The 27,150-nt window shown below is 50.1% G+C and overlaps 2 protein-coding genes across 5 annotated transcripts in view; both read left to right on the forward strand.

Moving 5' to 3' along the window:
- The first annotated feature begins 432 nt into the window (after positions 1 to 432).
- POU6F1 (POU class 6 homeobox 1) lies at positions 433 to 14,843 on the forward strand. Its single transcript, XM_060113867.1, has 10 exons — positions 433 to 508; positions 2,054 to 2,249; positions 5,771 to 5,892; positions 6,782 to 7,007; positions 7,527 to 7,780; positions 8,405 to 8,533; positions 9,161 to 9,364; positions 12,505 to 12,646; positions 13,206 to 13,374; positions 14,498 to 14,843. The coding sequence occupies exons 1-10, from the start codon at positions 461 to 463 to the stop codon at positions 14,841 to 14,843; spliced, it is 1,836 nt and encodes a 611-aa protein (XP_059969850.1). The 5' UTR covers positions 433 to 460.
- Positions 14,844 to 25,693: 10,850 nt separating this feature from the next.
- Positions 25,694 to 27,150, forward strand: part of TFCP2 (transcription factor CP2) — a 51,056-nt gene continuing 49,599 nt past the window's right edge. For 3 of the 4 annotated variants that reach the window (XM_060112017.1, XM_060112019.1, XM_060112020.1), the window contains exon 1: positions 25,957 to 26,280. In XM_060112017.1, the coding sequence (XP_059968000.1) occupies positions 26,159 to 26,280 (122 nt within the window). In that variant the 5' untranslated portion in view covers positions 25,957 to 26,158. Of the gene's footprint in view, positions 25,722 to 25,956; positions 26,281 to 27,150 lie in introns of those variants that run through there. The other variant, XM_060112018.1, reaches the window with a different exon arrangement.

Below are 27,150 nucleotides of genomic sequence, written 5' to 3' on the forward strand. Positions count from 1 at the left end.
TACCATCTCTTCCAGGAAGTCCACTCAGACCCCTCCCCTGAGACATGCTCTGATACGCAGTGTGCTCCTTACTTGTGTCTGGTTCTGAGAATCTGGGTCAAAGTCACCTTGGGTTCTACTGGGTCTGCTCTTTCCCACTGGACTGGGGAACTCCCAGGGAAAGATGCCTGGCCCCCTCTTTCCTCTTGTCACCCTCGCTCCTCCTGAGTGTAGGTTCTCCTAGGATGCTGTAGGAAGTGAGACACTTTAGTTTTAAAATCCTTAGAATCCTATTTCCTTTACTTCTACACATACCTGGGAGACCTTAGCTTCTCTCTCTTTCTTCCATTCTACTTCTGACTTTTTGAGATGGCATGGAAATTTTAGTACTATGTCGCATCAGCCTTTGCTTTTCCCGTCCCATCTCACCCTGCAGGATGTGTAGGTGTGGGCCAGCCCCACCCGACCCTGACAAGTGACCATGGATCCTGGAGCCGGGCCAGACTCATCTCTGACTGTCAATGAGCAGGTATCTTCTGGGGCAGGAAGAGGTGGGGGAGTGAGGATAATGGCCCAAGGGGTGTGGGCAAGGAGGAAAACTCCAGAGAGCCCCTCGTTGTCTGTTTCTTACCAGAAACACCAGTCCAGATCGTCACTTTACCTATCCAGATGTAGTTGCCAGCTAGGATTTCTCAGGGGCTGGGTTTGGGGACTTAAGCTGTGACTTTACAAAGTGAAATTAAAATGTGAAAATACATATAAGTTAACATGGGGAAAGATTTGGATATCAGGGAATTAATTTTTTTTCTTGCTTATATATCATTTTCTAATTTTTCTTACAATGACCTTTTATTACTTATGTAATTTTTTTTTCTTTTGAGAGCGTGGCTTATGGAATCTTAGTTCCCTAACCAGGGATCGAACCCAGGCCCCTGGCAGTGAGACACCAGGGAATTTCCGACTTATGTAATTTTTAAAAGGAGAAAAAAGATTAACTAACATCTCTTAAAATGAGATGGGAGTAAAGTCCTTCATAGGTCAAGCTTGAGTCAGAAAGGGAACTGCTTGGGGGGTTATTGCACTCATACTCCCCTGATGGGTCACAGTGTTGCTTTTTTCCAGCAGTCTCTGGCTGGATCCAGTTTTCAGGCCTAAGGAGCGTGTTGTGGGAGTGTCTTCAGGCCTAGGCGGAGCACAGGGAAGGCCTGACACAGAGCTTTTTAATGTGCCGGGTGTCCCTGACTCTTGAGTGGCCCAGTTGGAAGCACGTCAGTGCTGGAGGTGAAGCGCTGAGTGCTGGCTCTTTGAGCAGGAAAGGGGAGCCAGTGTTCCGAGGAGGCCCAGGGGCTGCCTGCATTGCTGGGCATGGGGGCTCCCCTCCAGGTCGGAGCATACCCACAGCAGAAGGCACACTGGAGCTGCAGGCCCACAGGGTACAAAGCTCCAGTCCAGGAGGGCCAGCGAGAGGCCACGTCTTCAGGATTCCTGACCCTCGCTTCAGGAAGTTGGCTTGGAGGGAAATCTTGGCCCGTACCCCAGAGTTTTGGAAATAAAGGAACCATGAGCTTAAAAAGTTACCCAGTATTGCGGAGCATTCATTTTCCACTCCTATAATAACTCGAGGGACGTGAAGAGGGGTTTGCTTCTTGTCCCAGCTTAAGCTGTGGCTATGGTGTTAGGGGCCATCGTAATCACACTCCAATATCCTAGCAGCCAAGAAGACAACCTTGCAAGGCTGTGGGAGAGGCCATTTACCACTCCCTGCACTGAATCCAAGAGAGGAAACAAATGGAAATGTCCCCAAGTGGCCTGGCTCTGTGGGACTTTTCCTAGCTTGTGTCAGGCCCTTCTCCCTGTCACCAGGCCCTACTTTCTCCTAGTACCTCCTTCCCTGGAATCAGGGAGCTGCAGTCTGCTCCAGGCTCTGGAATTCTCACAGAGCACACAGTCCTTGAGACAGGAGGTCTGCATCCTGACATGCTCTCTCCTCTCTCCCTCAGCCATACCCAGAGCTCTGGTTCCCCAGGGCTGATCTGCCCCTCCCCCCAGCAGTGTCCCCGTCCTCTGTTTGCAGGTCATCGTGATGTCAGGCCATGAGACCATCCGAGTTCTGGAGGTTGGAGTGGATGCCCAGATCCCTGCTGAGGAGGAGGGCAAAGCACTGGAAGGTGTGGCCGCCGAGGGCTCCCAGAGCGGAGGCCCCACCAAAGCCGGTGAAGCTGCTGGTGAAGCTGGGCCAGACAACCCAGACTCCTCTGCAGAGGCAACTGGTATGAGGCTACCTGCTCCCATGTGGCATTGCTCCACCTGAGTCCCCTCCTGTGTTCCCCCTGGAGAGCCAGCATGAAGCCGGAGGGGGCTAGGTGGCTTTAGGGTCTCACTGTCTTCCTGTCCACTGGACAGCCTCTGCTCACAGTCTGTACTGTTGGTCAGCTCCTAGGCCACTCCTCATCCCTGGAACTTTAGTTCTGGTTTCAGTCACTTACAGACCTAAACTGGGATGGGTCAGGGTGAGGGAATTGAATTAACCTCAGAGAGGGCTCCCAGGTCTAAACCAGACCCTCAAGCTCAAGGCGGAGAGGACTAAGCCTTCAGGATCCTGACGGCCCTTCCAAATCAGTACCTTTTGTGGTGGAGCTGGGCGGTGCCAGGAGTTGGGGATGGGAGGCCATCATACCCACCTTGGACTAAGGACGTGTGTGTTAGGGAGGGCCTTGTAGAATGCCAGCCCCTCACTCCCGACTGGGCTGGCATGAGTCTAGCCTGGTGGGCTTATTTGTGCTCTTATTCTCCAAAGATGACTTCAGGGCATGAGTTTGATTCTCCTGCATGTGGAATGTATATGGCTGATTGGCTCACACCGTCTCCCCTAAGGACCCTGCAGTACAGCTGTGAGACAGCCTGGGCTGTTCTAGAAGCTGGGGCTGGTCCTAGGCACTCTGGGCACAGGGCACCCTTTCATTGACTTCCCTCATTAACACCTTATTAACACCTTTTGCAGGAAGCTTGGGGCCTCCCTTGCCAATTCCCCCAGAAAGCCATGATTCATCTCCCCTTGCTTTCTGCTGAACTTCACCCCTTCCCTAGATTGGAGATGTGGTTGGGGGAGAGGGTGTGGGCCAAGAGGAGGAGACAAGAAGAGAGCAAAGAGAACAGGCAATTCTTTAACAAAACCCCTGCCAGATCTCACCTCCCTCGTTCTACTCGCAAATCAGTGTGCAGATCCATTTGGGACCCTAGTAACCCGTGTTCTCTTTTCTCCTTTTGAGTAAAGGAATGACAAGAGACGTGACCATTTTCCCCTAGCCTGGAAATGTTCTGCTTCCTTGTTGAGGCCAGGATGAGCCATCACCTGCTCCCATGGGCCAGTGCCCTGGTGGGCAGGCAGGAAAGACAAGGATTCTCCGTCTCGGCCACCCTTTCCACTTCTTTCCAGGTTTATCCACAGTGCCTTAACTTCCTTTTTTACCCTTTCATCCATCTTCCGTATCTCATTTCTTCTGGCGCCTTAATCCTGCTCCTTATCCAAAACCTGATCTCAGGAACTGATCAGAGATCAATTATTTACACCTTAATATGAGTGTTCACGGTAGTGTGCATCTTCTTCCAGAGGTTTGTATACTTAAGCTTTTCACCAAAGTCTTCTTTATAAAGGAATTTCAGTCATTGTCAAGGAGGGAAGGGAGGTATGTTGATGGTACCTCCTAAGGAGCTGCCAGCTTAAACTGTGGCTTTGATGGAACGTTTCTGTGTATGCAATATTGAGAAGTGTTTCCTCTTAAAACAAAATAAAACTAAGTAATAGGAAACTTTCAAGATGAAAAAAGAATCTAGTGATTTGTGTCACTCCAAATTATTACCCAAACCTTGTCACACGTACACATTTTTATAGGTGTGGCCCCTGAGGGCGGGCTAAGTAGCATGACACTTACCACCATATTATTTCATATTCCACGTCCTTTATTGACAGATTCACTCATCTGATTCTGGTTTTGGCTATTATCAAACTGTCTGATTTTTCACTGTCATAAACAGTGCTGCTTTGAATGGCCCTTTAATTTTATTTTTCTTTGAGGTGTAGTCCACCCAAATTCCTTTTGAAGAGAAGCCAATTGTTTACGTAGGAGGAAGTCATCACACGGAAAAATACAAAATCTTGCTATCAATGAGAGAAAAAGTAATTGGCTATGAGGTACCACCTATGCCTATTAAGCCAGAAAAATAAATAAACAGTGATAAAACCTAAATTGGGTGGTGCTGTGGAGAAACAGGTACATTGTTGCTGGTGCTGTAAATTGGTTCAGTCTTCCTGAAAAGCAGTCTAGCAGGAAGCTACAAAAACCCTAAATGTAGGCAAACCCTAGGGCCCATGGTCCTACTCTGGAAATACAGCATATCCTAATGAAGTGACTATACCCATGGTAAGCTTTCATCACTCGTGTTTATCACATTCCCATTTCCTCACTTTCCTTTTTAGGTTTCATCACACTTTGTCAAGCAAAATATTTTTTAAATTTCCAGAGGTTCAGATTATCCTTCTCTGATTTTTTTTCAATAGTTAGAAATGTATCTCCCCTTCACAGTGGAGATAAATCTGCCATTTTGTTTTCTTTAGTATTTTATAAGGCTTTTGTGGTCGTTGCTTGCCTCTTTCATTCTTTAAGCAATCTGGATTTTTAAATTATATACTGTAAACAGTCTAGTCCTTACTTAGGTTGGTGCCTTTCCAGATTAAAACACAGGCTGGGAATGCAGGCTTGGAAGGTTATCTAGTTCAGTGGTTCCCACTTTGTCTGTGTGCTGTATCACAAGGGAGCTTAAAAGAAAAAGAGAGAGATACAAGGTTCCTGGCCTCCACTCCTGGACATTCTGACTCAGTAGGCCTAGACTAGGGCCTGGAAACCTATACCCAGTCAGTATTTAGAAGCCACTGGTGTGATGAATTGGGAGATTGGGATTGGCATATATACACTAATATGTATTAAATGGATAACTAATGAGAACCTGCTGTATAAAAAAAAAAAAAAAGAAACCACTGATCTGGTCGAACACACAACACCTAGATTCTCTTTAATGTCTCACCATATATTAAATAATAAACCCTCTCCGCATTGTTGTGTGGCTTTAAAGAGGTTTCCTGGTACAGGTCCCAGTACCTAAATAAATCCAGGTGGCAAGAGGAAGCTCTCACCTGGGTGAAAAGCTCCAATGCATGGGAAGTTCCTTTAGAACTTCCCCAGACTTCAGACCTCAGGGAATGGCAAGAAGCAAAGCTGCCTGGCCTGGAGAGCCCCTGTAATCCTGAGTGTGGCCAAGACATGTCACTTCCAAGACTTCACCCTACAGGAGTCCTACCCCTTCCCCAAGCCAGCACCTGCATCCAAAAAGTAGCCTGAAGGTAGGGTGAACAATGATGCAGTTGCTGGATGAGCCAGTCAATCCCACTGATTCTAGCTCCTTCTCTCCCTGACACATGTTCCTTTCTACTACTGATTATGTGATAGGTCCTAGCATCCTACAGAGCCAGGAGATGAGAGACTGATACCCAACTGTGCCTGGGTCTGCAGTTTCTTCATCCACATGTGAGAAGAGGGTGGCCTACCTTCCAGGTCTGGCCCAGGGTTCTCCAGCCTCCTATTCTCACTCCCCGTAGCTTTTGGGAAGCTGTCTCTGGGGCCAGGGAAGGCCAGTGATTGGCCTCGGGTTACGCAGGAATACAATGTAGGGCTGAGGGTTGTCACACTCACCCAGGCTCACTCCTTGTCCCTCTCTCTCCCAATGCCACTTGAAGTGAAGTCACTCCCGGGGATGCCTCCGAGCCCCGCCCCTGCTGTTGCCACCTTCAGCCAAGCCCCATGCCAGCCTCAGGCATCGCAGACCCTGACGCCACTGGCTGTACAAGCTGCCCCCCAGGTAAGGGCCACCCCAGGGAGCTGGACAGAGGGCAGTGGGCAGGAGCAAGGCATGGGATAGCCAACATGGGCTGGCCATGGGAGCTGGGAACTTCACGAGGCAGGACAGGGAAGGGGCTGTGGCTTGAGGGAGGGAGTCTCCTACTAGGTACCCCTGCCCTCTCCCCTGCCCCAGATCAGGCCCCCTGGGAAAAGTAGATCTGCATTTGCCAGGTAATCTCCTCAGGTTCAGGAAGGATTATAGAGATTACATTAACTCCTTCAAGTCATCTACTGACTAAGTGAGTGGATACCCTTGTCAGCCCCTCTAGGGGATGCCTAGAAGAGTTAATGGATTTTTGGTCCTCACTTAGAGCCAGGGGTGGCCCCAGCTCAGTGAGAAGCTGTCTCCAGGGGCCTCCAAGCATGCAGAGCTCCCTGTGACCTTTCACTGCAAGCACAGTTCTCCAAGGCATCCATCAGGATTGTCCTCCATCAGAACTTCCCAGAGGCCCCTGTGGGTCTTGACCGCTTGGTTCCACCAGCCCCTGTCCCCTGCTTCCTGGCCACAAAGCATTGGTCCTGTGGGCAAGGGCCCGGGGAAGGCTTGGGAGGCACCAGACCATGGTGGGAGAGGCCTGTGACCCTTTCTGGTCCTTGAGCAGGGCTAGGCCCTGTCCCCGCTGTGGGCTGCTTCTCTGAAGGTGGGATAGTCCAGTCCAGGTGCCCCCTCGGGCGGGGTTGGGCCTCCGGCTAGGGCTTGTCTCTTCCCCGCCCTCATGCGGCCTTTCCCTACTGCCCTCAGAATGCTTTGTGTGTGCTCAGCTGGGTCTGAGAGACCCAGTGTTTGCGCTGTCAATGTTGATTTTTTATTTTTTCTTTTCTTTCTGAAATCTTGTTTGCTTTTGCAGGTCTTGACTCAGGAAAACTTAGCCACAGTTCTGACAGGAGTTATGGTTCCAGCAGGGGCAGTTACTCAACCTCTTCTTATCCCCATCAGTATTGCAGGTCAAGTGGCTGGTCAGCAGGGGCTGGCCGTGTGGACAATTCCTACAGCAACCGTGGCTGCCCTCCCAGGACTGACCGCTGCTTCTCCCACGGGGGCAATTTTCAAGCCACCTTTAGCCGGTCTCCAAGGTAACGGCAACTCTCCCCAGGACTGCACCAGGCTCCCCACCACCTTACACTACCATCCCTGCACGCGTGCTTGCCATGTTGGACTCCAAACCCGCGGCCCTTCCCGGGCGACAGCCCTGGAGTCTGGATCTGGTGTCCCAGGCACCCAGCCACAGAGCTGCTGCACCACCTCGGGACTCTAGGCCATGGCACCGTGCTGGCCCAGCAGGCCTCTCTGCCTTCAACCAACTGTCTGAGACTCCCCCTCCCCCCTACGCCAGAACTCACCCCGCGACCAGCCTCCTGAGAAGGACTGCAAGAAGATTCAACTTCTGGTTTTGAATCTACACCTCTCCAGGCCCAAGGGAGGGGGGATGAGAGAAGTTGGCATGTGCCGCCCCCGCCAAGATCGAGTGAATCACAGCTGCCTGTCCCCCCTGCCCCAACCCCCCCTCGTTCTCGTGCCAGATCCCTTGGGATTGGAGCCTCCCTGGGCTACGGCTAGGCATTTGAGCACCTCTGTCTCTGCCTTGCTCGTAGCAGCTGCTGTGCTGAACGCCGCTCTCCCGGCACCTGTACAAGCTGCCCCACCGGCCCAGGCCTCCTCGCCCACCCGGCCCCGACCGCCAGCCCAGCCCCAGACGCTGATCCAGACCCAGCCGCTGCTGCAGACCACACCTGCCATTCTGCCGCAGCCCACTGCTGCCACCGCGACTGCCCCCACCCCCAAGCCAGTGGACAGCCCCCCACAGATCACCGTTCAGCCTGCAGGCTTCGCGTTTAGCCCAGGAATCGTAAGCTGCTGCCCTCACCAGGGGCTAAACGGGGATGGACGGAATCTCTGGCCAAGGGTGAACTTGACCCTTCCCTCGGGGGAGGAAGGAGGTGGAGGACCAGCCCCCTGAACACGGCTCTCTTCCAACACTTCGGCAGAGATGGGCTCCCTCTGAGGCCTTCCCCTGCAGCTGCCAGCCCGTCCGTCCCAGACAAGAGCAGACAACCTCTGCCAAGAGGGCTGGGCAAATCCTCCAGAACCTGAACCACTGGACCAGCCTTGGAGGGTGGGAGGATATCTGGGGATTGCAAACTTGTGAGCTGTCGCTAAGGTGGAGCTAGAGGCTGTTAGCTGTGACTAGAGTCACATCAGCCCCTCCAGTCTGGCCTTTCTACCCTCCCAGGGCTAGCCCGAAAGATCAGCCAGAGTTACTCCTCCATGACTGCGACCCCACCCTTCCCTGCTTACCCCCTGCAGCCCCTGGCCCTGGACACTATTCAGCTGGTGGACTTGGGCCTGCAGCCCACATTTACATCTGCCCAGCATCCATACCCCCCGCCCCAGTACCCTCAGCCCTCTTCCCTCTGCCTTGGGCTCTTTCTTGCCCCATCGCCTCTGAGCAAGGCTCTTCCTCCACCCACAGATCAGTGCTGCTTCCCTCGGGGGACAGACCCAGATCCTGGGCTCCCTCACTGCAACTCCGGTCATTGCCAACGCCGTTCCCAGCATGCCGGGGATCAGCAGTCAGATCCTCACCAACGCTCAGGGACAGGCAAGTGGTCAAAGCCAGGCTGAGGGGTGGGGACTGGTGGAGACGCCGGCTGTGGAGGAGGGGCAGGACTTGGGCTGAGGGTCACAGGAACTCAACTAGGGTGACAAGCTGCTGTTCATACCTCTTGTGTGACAGCTCTCTGCTGATGCTGAGGCCAGGCAGGGGTATAGCCCCCATCCAGCCCTGGTGGTACTCACTCTAGCTGGGGGTTTTCGTTTATGGAGCACTCACTTTGTGACCAACCTCTGTGCTAGGTGCTTTCTCATACATTATCCCACTTTTTTTTTGAGTACACACCTAACTGGGTGGAGATTTTTATTCCCGTTTTACAGGGGAGAAGGCTGAGGTTCAGAGAAATTAAGCCACACCGTTAAAATGTGGCAGAGCAGGGATTCCCATCCAGATCTGTCTGAATGCACAGGCAGACCTACTCCTGCCCCACCACGGCTCTGGAGAGAGAATAAAGGAAGCGGCCCCTAGAGTGTGAATCCTTCACTTTCTTGTGAGGAAACAGGCCCAGAGGGGTTAAGTGATTCGTCTAAGTCCCTTCCTGCCAATGTGGGGATTTGGGTTGGGGATGGACCTGGACGCTGCCCTCACACTTGGGGTCCCTATGTTTCCTCCCAGGTTATTGGAACACTTCCGTGGGTAGTGAACTCGGCTAGCATGGCGGCCCCAGCACCAGCCCAAAGCCTGCAGGTCCAGGCTGTGACCCCCCAGCTGTTGTTGAACGCGCAGGGCCAGGTGATCGCAGCCCTGGCCAGCAGCCCCCTGACTTCTCCCGTGGCTGTCCGGAAGCCAAGCACTCCTGAGTCCCCCGCTAAGAGTGAGGTACAAGGGCTGGGTTTGGGGCTGGGGGCAGGCAGTGCTGTCTGGCATGGGTGGCCTCCCTCCAGGCTGTGAGCAGGACGACACTATTTTCTGAAGCCCCTGGGAAAGCAGGGCACCTCCCCAAAGCCGGGGGAGGTTCCAGGGTAGAAGGTTCACATGAGTCCACACATTCTCTGCCTGGGAAAACAGCACCATCGTCCCCCGACCCCTTACCTACACACACCGAACATGTGGATATGTGCCCTCAGAGGTCAATAGCACTCTGAGAAAGCCAGACAGGGGTGGTCAAAGTAAACTGGGCCTCGGTCAGCTCCAGGGTGAACAAATCACTAGAAAGGCCCTGGGAGGTTCGTTATGTACCGTCTCCCTCTTCACCCCTTCACCCCTCCACCCCTCCGCCCTGCACCGTGGCATTGATTATTCATTTATGTGTTCATTCTAGGAGCAGTTTTTGAATGCCTACTATATTCCAGGTGCTGAAGATGTAGAGATGAATAAGATGCCCTTCCTAACCTTAGGTAGCCCAACATCAGAGACAATTATAAGTCAGCGTGACAAAGGCTATGATAGGATAAGGTGCTTTGGGAACCCAGAGAAGGGAGCCCTCAGCAGACTGGGGAGTTTGACAAGGCTTCGTAGAGTAGGACACTGAACTAATCTAAAGGGATGAGTTGGATGAGAGAGTATTCTACCTCCACAGAATTGCAGGAAGTACAGCGTGCCAGAGCAGGGGTTCTCAAACATGAGTGTGCTGCAGAACCAACTGCAGGGCTTGCTGGGATGCAGATTCCCGGGCCCCACCCCAGGGCCTCTGATTCAGTAGGTCTGGAGTGGCATCCAAGAATTCACATCCCTAACAAGTTAGTGGTATGTAGCTTCCCAGCTTCATTGAATAACCTCTTAGCCTCATCTATAAAATGGAGGTGATAAGAGGACCAACTTCAGAAGGTTATGAATGTTAAAGGATAGATTACACGTAAGGCAGTTTATACTCTGGTACACAGAGAGCACTTGAAAAATGGTGCTTCTATTGTCATCACTAATATCAGGTAGTGGGGAGTCGCGGGAGGGTTTTTAGCAGGGAAGTGGCTGATTAGATTTGCATTTTAAAAATTCCCTCCGGGCCTCCCTGGTGGCGCAGTGGTTAAGAGTCCGCCTGCCGATGCAGGGGATACGGGTTCGTGCCCCGGTCTGGGAGGATCCCATATGCCGCGGAGCGGCTGGGCCCGTGAGCCATGGCCGCTGGGCCTGCGCGTCCGGAGCCTGTGCTCCGCAACGGGAGAGGCCACAACAGTGAGAGGCCCACATACCGCAAAAAGAAAAAAAAAAAAAAAAATTCCCTCCGTTATCCAGGTGGAGCCAAGAATTGGACTGTGGTGAGACTTGAGTCATCGTCTCTGTTAGGAGACAGCTTAAACAATTTTGGCCAGAGACAAGGAGCCCTGAACAAGGCCCTGGGGATGATGAGGGAATGACTTGAAGCTACCAGGAGGTAGAATTCAGGGAACAGGACCCATCCTAAAGAAATCTGCACTTTCAGGAAGCTTTAAAAAAAATCATACTAGGGCTTCCCTGGTGGCGCAGTGGTTGAGAGTCCACCTGCCGATGCAGGGGGACACGGGTTCGTGCCCTGGTCCAGGAAGATCCCACATGCCGCGGAGCGGCTGGGCCCGTGAGCCATGGCCTCTGAGCCTGCACGTCCGGAGCCTGTGCTCCGCAGCGGAAGAGGCCACAACAGTGAGAGGCCCGTGTACCGCAAAAAAAAAAAAAGAAAAAAATCATACTAAAGATACTAATTTCATATATTTATAGTTTCTCCTGATTATAAATTTGATACATGTTATTTATAAAAATTCCAACATTATGTGTGATGTCAAAAAGTAAAAATCCCTTCTAACTCTACTTCCAGAGATGACTTCTGTTGACAGTTTGCTTTATATGCCTCAAGATTTTTTTTTTCCGGGAAATTCATATGTCTTTTTAAAGGAATTATTCCATAAAAACTGTTTTTCACCTTACTTTTTTTTCTTTCACTTAGCACTGTGACTCAGAGCTCTTTCCATGGTAGCAGTTAAGAGATAAACCTTATTCTTTTTTTTTTTTTTTTTTTTTTTTTTTTCTGTACGCGGGCCTCTCACTGTTGTGGCCTCTCCCGTTGCGGAGCACAGGCTCCGGACACACAGGCTCCGCGGCCATGGCTCGCGGGCCCAGCCGCTCCGCGGCATGTGGGATCTTCCGGGATCGGGGCACGAACCCGTGTCCCCTGCATCGGCAGGCGGACTCTCAACCACTGCGCCACCAGGGAAGCCCTAACCTTATTCTTCATCATGGCTGCACAGTATCTTAATGTAGAGAGGTCCCAGAAGTCATTTGCCACGTTCTCTATTAATGGATATTTGGGGCCTGGAGGCTCTAGAATCAGGTTTAGGTTCTTCCTTTGAGAGCAGAGATTTGAGAGCAGTTATCTCAAGGGCGGACACACTTGTTGGGGCTTTGACCAGGTGTGCTGAACCTTTCTGAGCCTCTGACCTGCCCGGGTCATAGGCAGCAACAAGGCCCCAGCTTGGTGGGGCACGTTCTATGCTTATTTTGGAGGTCATTATCATTGGGTGAGTGCTAATGCGTAGCTTCTAGTCTTGCTTTTTGATGGGGCACAGGTAGGAGTGTGCTGGGTGAGTGAGGATTCCATGCCCACTTTTTTAAATTAATTAATTAATTAATTAATTAATTAATTAATTAATTAATTAATTTTTGGCTGTGTTGGGTCTTCGTTGCTGTGCGCGGGCTTTCTCTAGTTGCAGCGAGTGGGGGCTACACTTCGTTGAGGTGCGCAGGCTTCTCATTGCGGTGGCTTCTCTTGTTGTGGAGCCACGGGCTCTAGGTGCGTGGCTTCAGTAGTTGTGGCACCCGGGCTCAGTAGTTGTGTGGCTCGCGGGCTTAGTTGCTCCACGGCATGTGGGATCTTCCCGGACCAGGGCTCGAACCCATGTCCCCTGCATTGGAAGCTGGGTTCTTAACCACTGCTCCACCAGGGAAGTCCCTCCATGCCCACTTTTGCCCTGCCTCTGGCCCCACCAGAGACTCCACCCCCCTGAAACAGGCAGGCGGGCAGTGGGGTTTGTTGGCGCTTCTCCTCACAGGTGCAGCCCATCCAGCCCCCAGCAGCCATGCCCCAGCCAGCTGTGGTCATCGCCAGCCCAGCCCCAGCGGCCAAGCCAGCTGCCTCTGCTCCCATCCCGATCACCTGCTCAGAGACCCCTACTGTCAGCCAGCTGGTGTCCAGTAAGTGGCTTCTAGAGAAGGTTGTGGAGAAGGGGAGAGGCATTTATTTGGATATGATGACCTCATTAGATGACGCTCTCCTTAATAAACTTCCTGGGGTCCACAGGGGAAGGGCACAGGCCCATTGCCAGGAACTGGCTTTCTTATTCTCATCCTGGGGAGCTGGATTCTATGCATGATGATGGTGGAGGCTGCTTAGCCAGCTGTCTGGCTGCTTCTCTGAGAAGCCAAGCCATTGGCTGTCTCTCACCCAGTATTTGAGGAATGTGGATGGCCAACAGGTGTGCTTGGGGCCAGGCTGGGGAGAATGGGGGAGGGTCAACAGTTAGAGCTGGAAGAACTTGAAAATAGGCCTCTACCTCTATACACATTGGTCCTGGCCCCTTACCCCCAAGTCTAATTTGTCTTGGGGACAGGGGTGATGAGGGTCTTAAGGGTACATAGGCCTTTTGTCAAATGTCCTCATCCCTCACTACAGCACCAGGCTAGGCCAATGGGCAAGATAAGCAGTGAAGATTGTCTGTCTTACACACACCCCTGCCCCCTTCCTTTGGCCTAGAGCCACATACCCCGAGTCTGGATGAGGACGGGATCAACTTAGAAGAGATCCGGGAGTTTGCCAAGAACTTTAAGATCCGGCGGCTATCCCTGGGCCTCACACAGACCCAGGTGGGTCAGGCTTTGACCGCGACGGAAGGCCCAGCCTACAGCCAGTCAGCCATTTGCCGGTGAGTAAGGCTGCCTTGGACAAGGTCAGGGCACTCACAGGGGCCCAGGTATCTGGCCCTTTTCCATATTCTCCCTGGCTTCTGCCCTCTTCCGGACAGGGAAAGCTGTTCTAAGGGTAGACATGAACACCTAGAGTAGCCAGAGTCTTTCTGGGGGCCCTCTGAAGTTTAGCCCCAAATCCTGAGCATTTATATTGTGTTTTTTGGGAAAGCCGGGATCCTAATCCATTTAGGAATCCTAGAGGGACAGGAGTACAGCTTATGAAATTAGTCACAAATTAGTCAGTTCTGGCTTGGTTCTCAACTATAACCCACTATCACCCCTATCATACTCCCATCTCCCCCTCTTTTGAGGCATGACTATAAAGTGATGTAGCTGATTTTTCTGTGTGCGGCGTACAGACTTGTTCTGGTGCCAGTATTAAAGGAGGGGTAGGGAATTCCCTGCCGGTCTAGTGGTTAGGACACTGCTAGGGTCCCAGGTTCAATCCCTGTTCTGGGAACTAAGATCCCGCAAGCCACGTTACATGGCCAAAAACAAAGAAACAAATAAACAAACAAAAGAAATAAAGGAAGGATAGCCGAGGGTTTCAAACACGAAAAAACACACATTTCAGAGATGGCCAAAAGGTTTCATCTGCCTGCCAATTCTATAGATTAGACTAGAGTGACTATTAGACTACCGTGCCATGTTGGGAATTCTGTAGTCACATCTGGGCTCAGCCAGAAAGAGTATTCTGACTTAGAGATGCTGCAGTTGGAGGACAGTACTTACGACATCCGTTTGGCATCTCTGGAGGCCTCTCAAGATGACTCCTTAAAGGACCTCACCCATTTGGATATGAAAGTTCTGGAATGGTGCTTATTAAAGCAGTTGCCCTGTTATCATCGCACTATTGAACCGAGGCCATGGGAACGGTCTCCCTGTTATGACCTGGGATACAGGACAGTCTGAGGAGTCTGGGCTTGGCCGAGCCAGGGGGTTTTAGTGGGGGTGGTGAGGGAAACACTGAACACGGCCCCAACAGCCCCAAGAGGAGCAGCCCCCTGTGGATGGTGCTCATGCCCGGTGTGGGGAGTAAGACACTCTCACTGTTCCTTCCTGGGCTTGGGTCACTTACAGGTTTGAGAAGCTGGACATCACGCCCAAGAGCGCACAGAAGCTGAAGCCAGTGCTGGAGAAGTGGCTGAATGAAGCCGAACTCCGGAACCAGGAAGGCCAGCAGAACCTGATGGAATTTGTGGGAGGCGAGCCCTCCAAGAAACGCAAGCGCCGCACCTCCTTTACCCCCCAGGCCATAGAGGCTCTTAACGCCTACTTCGAGAAGAACCCGCTGCCCACAGGCCAAGAGATCACCGAGATTGCTAAGGAGCTCAACTACGACCGGGAGGTCGTGCGGGTCTGGTTCTGCAACCGGCGCCAGACGCTCAAGAACACCAGCAAGCTGAATGTCTTTCAGATCCCTTAGGGCGAGCCCCCAGCCCTGTGTTCCAGCACTTTGTACCTTCCCTTGGCACCCGGCTGCAGCCACCACCCTGCGGCACCTGTCATTCTGCCACGCGTGGCTGTGTTTGTCCTGGGTCGTGAGACTACACTGTGCGCCTGTGTTTCAGCCACCTCCCCCTCCCCCCGTATCGTCCACATCCTGGGGAGGGCAGTGGGGCCCGCCTGAGACCTCCAGGCTTGGAGTTGGTCACGCCAAGGGAGGGGATTTGTGGTGTCACTTGAAGAAGCACTTTGCTAATGTGGTTTTTGAAGGGTGAATTCTGGTTGGGAACCGGAAACTCCCCTCTCTGGGGCGGGGCTGCAGCAGCCTCTGCGGACCACTGGCCATTAGCTCTTGTTTTCGACAGCATTCTCTTTCCACTCTCCCTCCTCCTTTGCTCCTCTGGCAGGTACTGCGGCTAGTCCAGCGGAAACACAGCCTCACCCCCCCCCGCCCCCCGCCCTCTGCCTGCAGGTACACTGTCCCCTGAAAGAACCCAACACGTACAATTCTGAAAAGGGTGATGTGCTGCTCGGAAGGTCAGAGCCCTGTCTGCCTCAACCTCAAGGTCAGAAGGTTTCTACAGCCCTGGGGCCAGAACATGTGATCTCCTCTCCCATCTCTCCCTGGTTCCTTTGGGAGGGTGGAAAATTGCCCTAAAGCAGAACCTTTTCTTTTGTAAATCATGTTGGAAGGAAGCAACAGTGAACTCTAGCTGTCCTGGAGTTGACCTGGGTCTATAGCAGGTTGGGAACTTAATAAATAAGGCCATCTTCCCAGATTTTAATCTGATCTCTGTCCGTGGCCATCTCCACATCAGAATGGTGTGGTTAAGATAGCTTGCAGCCTGGAAAATCCCCCGGCCCAGCTAAGCAGGCACGGGTAGGGGGGGTGGGGAATGAGGAAAGGAATGCTGACTCTCTCTTGTCCTCACACTCACCACCCCCCGAGTCCTGGACCCTTCTCAGAAGCAGCAAATTAAACAAGAAGCCAGACAGCAAGGCCCTGGGGAAAAAAAGCCAAGATCCAGAAAGAGCTGATGGCAGCCCTGGAAGGTCTCTTTGTGGAAAGTGACTTAACTCTAATTTTCTTTGGAACTTGAAGGCTTGGATACTGGAGGAGAAATCTAACTTTGTCCAGAGTCTTAGACCACGTGTTTGTGTAAGCGATCCCCCCAGCGTGCTTCTGAGCTATCACCCCTATCTGAGCTATCACGCCTGGAGCAGGCTGGGTTTTGTCTTCAGAGAGGGTAGCTATGGTACTTTGGGGGTTGGCATCTCATCCGAGCTGTTAAGTGAGTTTCCCAGCCTCACTGTGGCTGGGCCTCCCCTGGAATTCAGTAGGGGATCAGGAGAGCATTGCAAGGTTTGCTGAGATGAGCCCAGACTCGCTGTGTAGACTAGACTTAAAGGGTCACACACAAGTCACAGGGGTCAGCCACCCCCTCCTTTCACAACCCCTGTCCTTACAGAGCCAGGTCTCTAGCTCTCTACAATAAACCCTGAGGAAGTGACTGCCAGGCGAGGGCACATCACCACCTCTGTCGGACACTGGTGCAGAGCCTAGCCTTGCTTTCTCTGGCATGCTGTGTTTCCTTTCCTGCCTGCAGCTGCCCCTCCCAGGCCCTGCAAAGCCAGTGTGGCCGCCCTCTTGGTAGCTCTGCCAGTGAGAGGGCAGTTGTGTGTCCAATGGCCTGCTCCCGCCTACCCCATGCCACTGCATCCTGACCAAGCAAACGTGCTCGAGTGTGGTGGAGGATGAGGAAGCAGGTGGGCACCTTGTCTGCCCCAGCCTCCCGGGAGAGACTACGTCTCCAAGGGTAAGGCTCCACACTCACGTTCAGGGTTATCAACCTGTCTCAATGAGATGACAAGCTCACTTGACAGGGGTGTTGTAAACAAGTTTTCAGTAAGAATAAAGTAGTGCCAGAGTTTGTAAAGGATTCAGTCACTTATAGTTCAATAAATTAGACAGATATGGGTTTTTACCCTCAAGCCCTTGTGTTCAGATACGCTTTCTTTTTTGGGAGAGACAAGTGGGTCGTGGCTGGTGCCCTGGGAGTAGCGTATAACCCAGGGCGTATCCGTGGCAGTGGATATGCAGGAGGACACCATCTGTCCTGTGTCACGGCAGGAAAAAGTTGATGAACTGCTGCTCTAAATTAGGCCCGGCCATGCTTTCTTAGCTCCTCCTGCATCTAAATGTATCTTCCCAAGGCTGGGCTAGAACTAAAGCATTTTTTCCTCTGCTGGAATGATGGGTTGGTCTTTCAGAGGAACAAGTCCAGGGGCAGAATGTTTGCAGGCTGAATTCCCCAAGCAGGGGGGTACAGGATGCTCCTGAAGTGTGCCCAAACCAGAGCTCACTGGCCTGATCTCTGCTCTTGTTCCCCTACCACAGGACCCCCAGAAAGCAGCAATGGCCCTGAGGTGGGTTTTTTGTTTTGTTTATATTTTTTGTTTTGAGTAGCATCAGGCTCTGAAGGGAGTTGATACCAATTTTGTTTTGAAAGCACCTTTCTGGTTATCAGCCAGATCTCAGTGGCTCCTTTACCATGGAAAGGCAGGAGAAAGGGCAGAAATGGCTTAACTGTTTGCATGTGTTTTGTTTGTTATTGTTTCAAAGACCAAAACTTTCTATGGCTTAATGAATTGGCTGGGGCCTTTGACCCTGCACTTATCAAGGCATTTTATCCAGGTGGGGTCCAGGGAAAGAATTCAGCCAAATGGGTTAAGGAACCCATTTGACTTTGGAATGAGAGACCCTGACCTTTTTGTGTCCTTGGAAATCCAATCACCTTCCTATGCCTAGATTCCCTTCCTGTCTCCTAGGCCAGGCTCTGACGCTGAGGTTCTGACTGATCCCGGACATGGGACAAAGTCTGCTGAGAGCTGGAGTGAGGGGTGAGGAGGGGAGAATGGGGGAGAAGCACTTGATGTAGTTGTGTGGAATAAACAGTATTTTTTCTTTTGTACTGGTCTGCCTGTTTCTCTTCTACCTCTCAGGGTGATGTGAGGGAATCAGTGTCAGAGACCAGGGGAGGAGCTGGCTTTGCTGTCAGAGTTTGTGGCCTGGAAAATCCCATTGCAAGAGGATGAGGATCAGTGCCCTGAACTCCTACTTCCCCGCCCAGGCCCTCTAGCCGGGACTCTCCCCATGGGGCGCAGGGTCAAGGGGATGTGCCCTTTCTCCTTCTAGACCACCCCCTGATACCTAGGATCCCACAATTCCCTGCCAAGCCCACTTTCTAGCCCCTCTTCCCTGCGTCCTGATAATAGATTCTGCTGTTGGTGTATATACTCCTGGCCCAAGAGGTGACCAAGAGGCAGCTGTTTGTCAGAAAGCTGGGTGGATGGAGCTTGGCTGTGCAGACTGGATGCCGATACATATACACAAAGCCCTTTGCAATGTGAGGGGGGTGCTGCGAGGGGGAAGAGAAGGCAGGCTGCAGGCTAGGGGCCAGGACTGGGGCACATTCTAGCACAGAACTTCAAGGAGTCTTAGAAGTCCAAATTCAAACCTGGCCTTCCCGGTCATTATGAAGGTATGCTTATCATGATAGGAGGGGAGAACAGTCACAATTAGGTTGATTATGCTTTATAAAAATTTAGATATATGGTAAGTGGGTCTTCCTCTGTGCTTTTCCCCAGGCCTGCAAATGTTATGGGCAGGCCTGCCACCTGAGCTCAGGGCTGGGAGAGCATTGCTGTAAAAAGGGTCTCTCCCTCCTAGGAGGAGGGTTCATGCCATGCTCCCCTGCAACCCTCCCTCCTCCCCCCCTCCACCTCCTTGGTACTGGTGAGGTCTGGGCTACATAATCTAAACTGGTGAGAACAAGGCATCACCTTTGATTCCACCCAACCAGCATTCCTGAGCCAGGCACTGTGCTGGGTTCTAGATTATGCTCCACCCCCCTCCCCAACCAAAGGGACAAGAGATGTCTAAGACTCTGACGTCAGGCTTGGGGATCAGAGGAGCTTTACAGCACTCGAAATAACAAGGCCCAAAATGACACAGAAGCCAGCACTTACCTCTGCATAGATCTCACAACCCTAATATTGGCTGTCCACACTAGACTGCAACCCCTCAGGACCGAGGCCAAGGGCACAGAGCAGGTGCTTGATAAATATCAGATAGATGACTGAATGCATTTCTACCCTCCCTTTCAAGGAAACAATAAGAGCTGAGTCCCTGACTTCAAGCTACTGGGAGAAAGCAGGTACAGAGGCTTCAGCATCAGCGCTGCAATGTTTGGACTGTGATGTGTGGGAATGAATGGAATCTGGGCGGCAACTGGCTCTGAATGGAGAGAGGCATCTCCCAACAGCTCCCAGCAGAAGAGTCAGTGGAAGCTGTTACCACTGGCGCAGACCAGTTTGAGTGTGGTTCCTGGCAAACTGGCCCAGGAAAGCTTTAAAGGAAGAGGGCTGGGTTTGTGGAGGGACTGCAGTTTCTATTCCCAAGTCTGGGATGTTCCTCTGGGCTCCAGAACCCAACTCCAATGGGTGTGTGTGCAGGCTTCCCCACACCAAAAAGCATTTCTCAGGCACTAGCAGTGTGTCTGAGAACTCAGTTCAATTCTGACATTACCTACCCAGAGATGGCATCAGATTCCACAGGTAAAAAAGGGCTCAGTCCCAAAAGACTGCCCTATACTTCAGATGCCTTTTCTCTTAACTGCAGGGTCCATCAAGAAAGCCAAACTGGGCCTCAAAGGCTTGCTGTCTGGAGTGTAGGAAGATGTGAAGAGTTAAAACTAGATAGTCACACATGAAAAGATGCTCAACATCACTAATTATTAGAGAAATGCAAATTAAAACTACAGTAAGGTATCACCTCACACCGGTCAGAATGGCCATCACCAAAAAATCTACAAACAAGGGCTTCCCTGGTGGCGCAGTGGTTGAGAGTCCGCCTGCCGATGCAGGGGACACGGGTTTGTGCCCTGGTCTGGGAAGATCCCACATGCCGCAGAGTGGCTGGGCCCGTGAGCCATGGCCACTGAGCCTGCGCGTCCGGAGCCTGTGCTCCGCAACGGGAGAGGCCACAACAGTGAGAGGCCCGCATACCGCAAAAGAAAAAAAAAATAGAGATGTGGTACATATATACAATGGAATATTATTCAGCCATAAAAAAGAACAAAATAATGCCATTTGCAGCAACATGGAGGGACCTAGAGATTGTCATCCTGAGTGAAGTAAGTCGGACACAGAAAGACAAATATCATATGATATTACTTATATGTGGAATCTAAAAAAAAAGGGTACAGATGAACTTATTTACAAAACAGAAGTAGAGTCACGGATATAGGAAACAAACTTATGGTTCCCAGGGGATAAGAGGGGGGGAGGGATAAATTGGGAGATTGGGAGTGACATATACACACTGCTATATATAAAATAGATAACTAATAAGAACCTACTGTATAGCACAGGGAACCCTACTCAATACTCTGTAATGGCCTATATAGGAAAAGAACCTAAAAAAAAAAAAAAAGAGTGGATATATGTACATGTATAACTAATTCACTTTGCTGTATACCTGAAACTAACACAACATTGTAAATCAACTATACTCCAATAACAATTAAAACAAACAAACAAACAAAACAACTAGATAGTCCTAAAAAAAGCCTGCCTGGATAATGGTCTCTTCCTGTACCTGGAGGAAAATGCCCAGTGATTGACTTGGGGACCCAGCAACAGTGGCTGACTTTCTTAAATGAATGAGAAAGAAAATCTAGGGAATGGATAGCTACTGATCCTCCAGGGAGCTTGAGCCCTCAAGCCTCTGAGAGAATTGATTAATCTTAAGAGGTAGGCAGGACAAGTGCTAGGGTTCCCTTTTTGTCAATCATAATAATAGCTAACCCTGACTGATCACTGACTGTGTGCTAGACCCTCTTCTAAGCACTTAACATGCATTAGCACCATAATTAGCACCATAATTCTATAAAGTAAGAACTATTATTATACCCATTTTACAGATAAAAAATTGAGGCACAGAGAAGATGAGAAACCAAGTCAGGGTTGTTTTGTTTGTGAGCAGCAGAACCAGGTCTTAAAACCAAGATGTGCTATCTCTAAAGCCTGTGTGCCTAACTTTACATCATACAAGATGGGACCTGGGGGTGCTATCTGTCCTGATCTTTTGGGTAGGATTTCCACGTTTCCACCCACCAGGGTAGGTCCTGCTATGTTCCATCTAAACAGTGTCTAGTTTCAGGACCTAACCTAGGGAAATGAACCCTTTACCATGATCCCAATGGTCCAGAATACTGAACTTGGAGCTCTGTGCCACAGGTGCTCTGGTTAATTAGCCATATTTATTATGTCTAATAGGAACCACGATTTTTGTTGTGGGATGAATTTATAGGTACAAAATTTTGATTTCTTGATAGATGTTGCTGGATTTCCAGGGGAACACCTGGTGATTTTTCTTGGAGGCAGAGCCCCCAGGGCTGCCCCTGGAATTTCTGTTTCCAGCCCCTGCACTCCAATTTCAAGAGTAGTTACAATGGGGAAGGGAGAGGAGGGAAAAAGTCAACCCCCCACAGTCACAGAATTCCAGGGGTAAACACTCTGCCTAAGGTCTTCTCCCCTCAGGGGGACCCGGGCCCAAGGATCTAAATCTCAAGGCTGATCTGTATTTCAGTTGGTAGAGGCCAAGCCTTAGGAGTCACTTTTCATTTCACCTCTGTTTGTTTTAGAATTAATAAGTGGCAAGGAGGACCTTTGTGAAATCTTTGTTTCGGTTCAGAATGAAAACTTAGGCTCAAACCTTGGAAGAAGTACATGTGTATCTTTTTTTAATATGTAAAATTTTAAATTTTCTTTACTTCTAGCTGCGTTGGGGCTTCGTTGCTGCACACGGGCTTTCTCTAGTTGCAGTGCGTGGACTTATTGCGGCGGCTTCTCTTGTTGCAGAGCACAGGGTCTAGGCATGCGGGCTTCAATAGTTGTGGTGTGCGGGCTCAGTAGTTGTGGCTTGCGGGGTCCAGAGCACAGGCTCAGTAGTTGTGGTGCATGGGCTTAACTGCTCTGTGGCATGTGGGATCTTCCAGGACCAGGGCTTGAACCCGTATCCTTTGCATTGGCAGGCAGATTCTCAACCACTGTGCCATCAGGGAAGCCCCTCATTTCATTCCTTTTAAAAGGAATATATATACATATATATATTTAGGAATATATATATATATGTATGTATGTGTGTATATATATATATCTATATCTATCTATCTATCTATCTATATATATATATTTCCCTAAATGATATATTGCTTAATTTTGCTGGTTTTTGAGCTTTATAAAGTGATGTTACACTGTATGAGCACTTCTTCATTTCCCCCACCATTCTGATTGATTTATTCCTGTGTTTGAGTGTAGCTATATTCATGTTCACTGCTGTATAATAATCTATTACACTCCAGTTTGTCCTTTCTCTTGTGGGCATACATTTGTTTTGTTCTGTTTTGCTGCTATAAATAGTGCTGCCATGAACATTCTCATACAAGTCTCCTGGTATGTATGCACAAGAGTTCTCTAGGGTATATATGTAGAGTGGAGTTGCTGAATCAGAATAATTTTCAGGATAATTTCTAAAGAGGTTGTAGTCTGCTTAATCACTCTGTCCTTTTGAGTCTCAGTTTCCTCGTGTTAAAAAATAAAATGAAAACTTTTGGGGCTTCCCTGGTGGCGCAGTGGTTGAGAGTCTGCCTGCCAATGCAGGGGACACGGGTACATGCCCCGGTCCGGGAGGATCCCACATGCCACGGAGCGGCTGGGCCTGTGAGCCATGGCCGCTGGGCCTGCGCGTCCGGAGCCTGTGCTCTGCAACGGGAGAGGCCACAACAGTGAGAGGCCCGCGTACCACAAAAAAAAAAAAAAGAAAACTTTTATGAGGATTAAATAAATATGTATTAGAGAAAAAAAATATATATATTAAAGTGCTACTAAAATCATAGCACATCAAACAAGGTAAGCTAACGTTTTTAAACAGGATAATACCAACCCAATCTTAACAGAGAAACAGAAATGGACTAGTGGGAGACTTGAGCTAATATTTACTGAATAAATATTATTTATGTGGCATCTTAGCACTTCATTTAATCCTCACAACAATCTTAGTAGGATGTATTATTTTCATTAATTTATGGATTAATACTGAGGCTCAGGAATGCAAAGATACTTGCCCAACATTATGCATCTAGTGATAGAGTTGTTCAAACAAGGCTTGGGTCGACCTAAGAGATGTTCAAAAACACTGTGGGGCTTCCCTGTTGGCACAGTGGTTAAGAATACGCCTGCCAATGCAGGGGACACGGGTTCGAGCCCTGGTCCAGGAAGATCCCACATGCCGCAGAGCAACTAAGCCCGTGAGCCACAACTACTGAGCCCGTGTGCCCCAACTACTGAAACTTGCATGCCTAGAGCCCGTGCTCCACAACAAGAGAAGCCGCCGCAATGAGAAGCCTGTGTACCACAACAAAGAGTAGCCCTGCTCGCCACAACTAGAGAAAGCCCGGGCTCAGCCACAAAGACCCAACACAGCCAAAAATAAATAAAATAAAATAAATAAATATATTTTTAAAAATAAAAAATAAAAATACTCTGGGTTGGGTGGTGCAGTGGTTAAGAATTCGCCTCCCAAAAGACACAGCACAACCAAAAATAAATAAATAAAATTTAAAAGGGCCTCCCTGGTGGCGCAGTGGTTGAGAGTCCGCCTGCCGATGCAGGGGATACGGGTTCGTGCCCCGGTCTGGGAGGATCCCATATGCCGCGGAGCGGCTGGGCCCGTGAGCCATGGCCGCTGGGCCTGCGCATCCGGAGCCTGTGCTCCGCAACGGGAGAGGCCACAACAGTGAGAGGCCCACATAACGCAAAAAGGAAAAAAAAAAAAAAAAAAAAAAATTTTAAAAATGGATTTTATATATATATATATATTTTAATGGATTATATTAAAAAAATACTCTGGATTGTTTATAAAGGCTTGTTTATAAAGGATCTTGGTTATGACATCTCTCTTTTGGTCTCTGAGCCCAAGACCCATTCCTTTACCCACAAACACATGTTTTGAGATAAAACTGGCTCAAGGAAAGAAAAAAATGGCTTGAAGAGATATTAAATGTCTTGGGAATGAATCAAGACTTGGATGCCAAGCTTATTAAGGTAAGAAGATGGATAAGTCAGAGCCCTCAAAGAGAGGACTCTGGCTGAAACTGGGGGCATGCTGTCAACTTCATGTTAACCTCTTTAAAAAAAAAAAAAGTCCTACTGAATGCAGGAACTATATACCAAGAGATATTTAGAACACAAGCCTGAAAAATATGTATTCTCTTTTCTTTAGGAGGTCATAATCTAGTGAAAAAGGCAGCTATCTATTTGTATCTATCTACCTATCTCAAGACACTGTAAAAATTAAATAATGGAATCCAGCAATGAACCAATACTTTCTCATATAGGCAATGTCTTGTAGTGAAAATTATCAGGGTTTGTAATCAGCTCTGAGGTTGGCACCCCAATTTAGTTCTGGCTAACTTAAGCCCTTAGCCTCCTCTCCTTATTGGTAAAATGAAGGTCATTAATACTTATCTTTGTAATTGTAAACCTAGTTACGATTGTTTTGAGTATTACTGATAATGTAATAAAGTTCCTTGTATATAGTTGATGATCAATAAACAATGGACATTATTATTTTAACCTCAAAGGAGGAAGATGGAGCACGTGTGGTTATCCCCACTTTTTAAATATAAGAAAGCTAAATCTCGGTGTGATTAAACTATTATTCTGGTCACCAAGCTAGTAAATGACGCCAGCACAAATCCTGATCTTCAGACCACCACCTTTTTTTTTTTTTTTTTTGCGGTACGCGGGCCTCTCACTGTTGTGGCCTTTCCCGTTGCAGAGCACAGGCTCCGGACGCGCAGGCTCGGCGGCCATGGCTCACGGGCCCAGCCGCTTTGCGGCATGTGGGATCCTCCCCGAACGGGGCACAAACCCGCGTCCCCTGCATTGGCAGGCGGACACTCAACCACTGCGCCACCAGGGAAGCCCCAGACCTCCATCTTTTAAAAGCTACGACACTTTCACCTATCTCATCCTTTCCTGTTGAAAAGCATTAAGGGAGAATGAGGAAGATAAAAAGACTATCCAGGGAAGTGGGACTTAAGCAGTCTTGACCCCGTAAGAGGTGAGTTTAATGAGACAGTATTCCAGGAGCAAACAAACGCGTGTTAGGAGCGTTTAGGTAAGTCGGCCAGGGTGTGGGTGTGCGTTCAATAAAACTAGAGCGAAAGCTCCACCCACGCCTTAGGGTGCTGACTCGCTTACTTAACGGACGCCAGAACTCAGGTAGCCACAAGGAGGGACGTTTGAACCGAGCCACCTGACGCATGCCGTTTCCTCTGCCAGATCCTCCAGCCCATCTCCTGCGGGCAGAGAGCCGTGGCGTAGCTAGCCTATCATCACTGCCGAGGCCGGCGAAGTTGCTTCTTCATTGGCTAGCGTCAGGGTGATTCACGTTCTCCGGACCGGCGAAGAAAGAGGGCGCCATGATTGGCTGGCGCTGGGCCGGTGGGCGGTGGAGGAGCCTGGCGAGTCTGGGATTCAAGCCGGTGCTGGGCTTTCTCCACCCATGCTTCGAGGCTGTGGGGGACTGCAGAGGGCTGGGAGTCGACTCAGCGGAAACCTGGATTTGGTTCTAAGAGCCGTGGGATTGAGAAGGGGTGACCGGAAGTGATCCTGGGACTGACCGGAAGCGAGGCCTGGAGGGGAAAGGGAGACTGGTTCCCGGGAGGGAGGGGGGTTTCCCGCAGAAAGGGGCGGGGGAAAAGGTGCAAAAGCGGCGTGGGCGCGCAGGGTAGGTAGCGGGTCGCTGCTGCTGGTCTGTTTAGAAAGCAGCGAGTGACCACCACGAGTTCAAGGGGAGAGCCCAAAGAGTGGGAGTGCGAGGAGTCCAGGGTTGCCTTTGGGCAGTCTGGAAGAGTGAAGCCACAGGACCCTCGCGCGGCTCCAGAGAGCTGGGCGGGGGTGGAGGTGGGGGTTGGGGTGGGGGTTGGGGTTGGGGTGGGGGTGGGGATTTTGGAAGTCAGGGCAGCCAAGAGCGAGGAGACAAGGGTGCGGGAGATTAGTTGTGTGGGCAGTGCGGGTGGGGCTTGAGGGCGGCTGGTGAGTACTGCGGGGGAGACCTTGGTTTGGAGTTTTCTACAGTCTTGCAGTCTTGCCCCCGTTGGGTAGAATCACACTGCTCGCCTTTGTACAAGAAACGGTGTCTCCTGAGGCAAGGAAGGAGCCAGGATGGCCTGGGCTCTGAAGCTGCCTCTGGCCGATGAGGTGATTGAATCCGGGCTGGTGCAGGACTTTGATGCTAGTCTATCCGGGATCGGCCAGGAACTGGGTGCTGGTGCCTATAGCATGAGGTGAGTGAGATTTTCCCAGATCCTGCACCTTCTGTATAACAAAGGCAGGATAGAGAATAAGGGGGAAAAAGAGAGAGAGAGGTGTATAGAGTTAGAGAAACTCTCAGTGGTTAGAGAAAACGAACTTGTTTCTTTTGTTGTTTTGAGTAGTGAGTATTGCGGTAGAAAGGGAAAAAGAGATTACAGGCAGTGTCAAGAAGAATAGCCCTTGATTAGCAACCAGATGAATGTTGAGAGGCTTTTGTGCCAGTGTGGGTGACTTGGAGACTGTTGGTGTGTGCGCACGTGTGGATAGGTTGCACTGGACTTGTGGGAAGAAGAGGCCACATTGAACATGTGAGAGATGTTTAGGGAGTTGGGGCTTAATGATGAATGTTGGTTGACTGCTTTTTGGGAGGAAATGTGAAACCTTTAATGAAGAAGTCCACACATCTGTATCTTAACCTGCTTTCAGGCTTTACTCAATTCTAGGGTTTCTGACTTTTGAAACATAAGCTGTGGAATGAAAAAGTGTCAAAAAGAACTCTTAGATGTTTCTAGACCTTCATGTATCAAGCCAAATGTTGATAGGAAATTAAAATCTCCTTTGAAAGCAACATAACCTCCCATGTAATATATTTGCATACGTTAGCTACTTCATTCCCCCAATATAGTTTGTTTCATTTACAAGATGTGTAAGAGCCATGTCTGGAAATGTTGAAACATCTGCTTCTTAATGTTTGATGGAATATAATTGGGTTTCCAGATGCATTGTAAGGCTTCATCTGAATGAGTCAAAGAGACTTTAGAACTTAGCACTTTAGTTAGGTTTATGAGTTTATAGTGGGAGGATCCTTTTATGGGGAAAATGGACAAATTTTGCATTTTGTT

This window comes from Mesoplodon densirostris, chromosome 11 (genome assembly GCF_025265405.1).
Source record: "Mesoplodon densirostris isolate mMesDen1 chromosome 11, mMesDen1 primary haplotype, whole genome shotgun sequence".
Classification (NCBI taxonomy): Eukaryota; Metazoa; Chordata; class Mammalia; order Artiodactyla; family Ziphiidae; genus Mesoplodon; species Mesoplodon densirostris.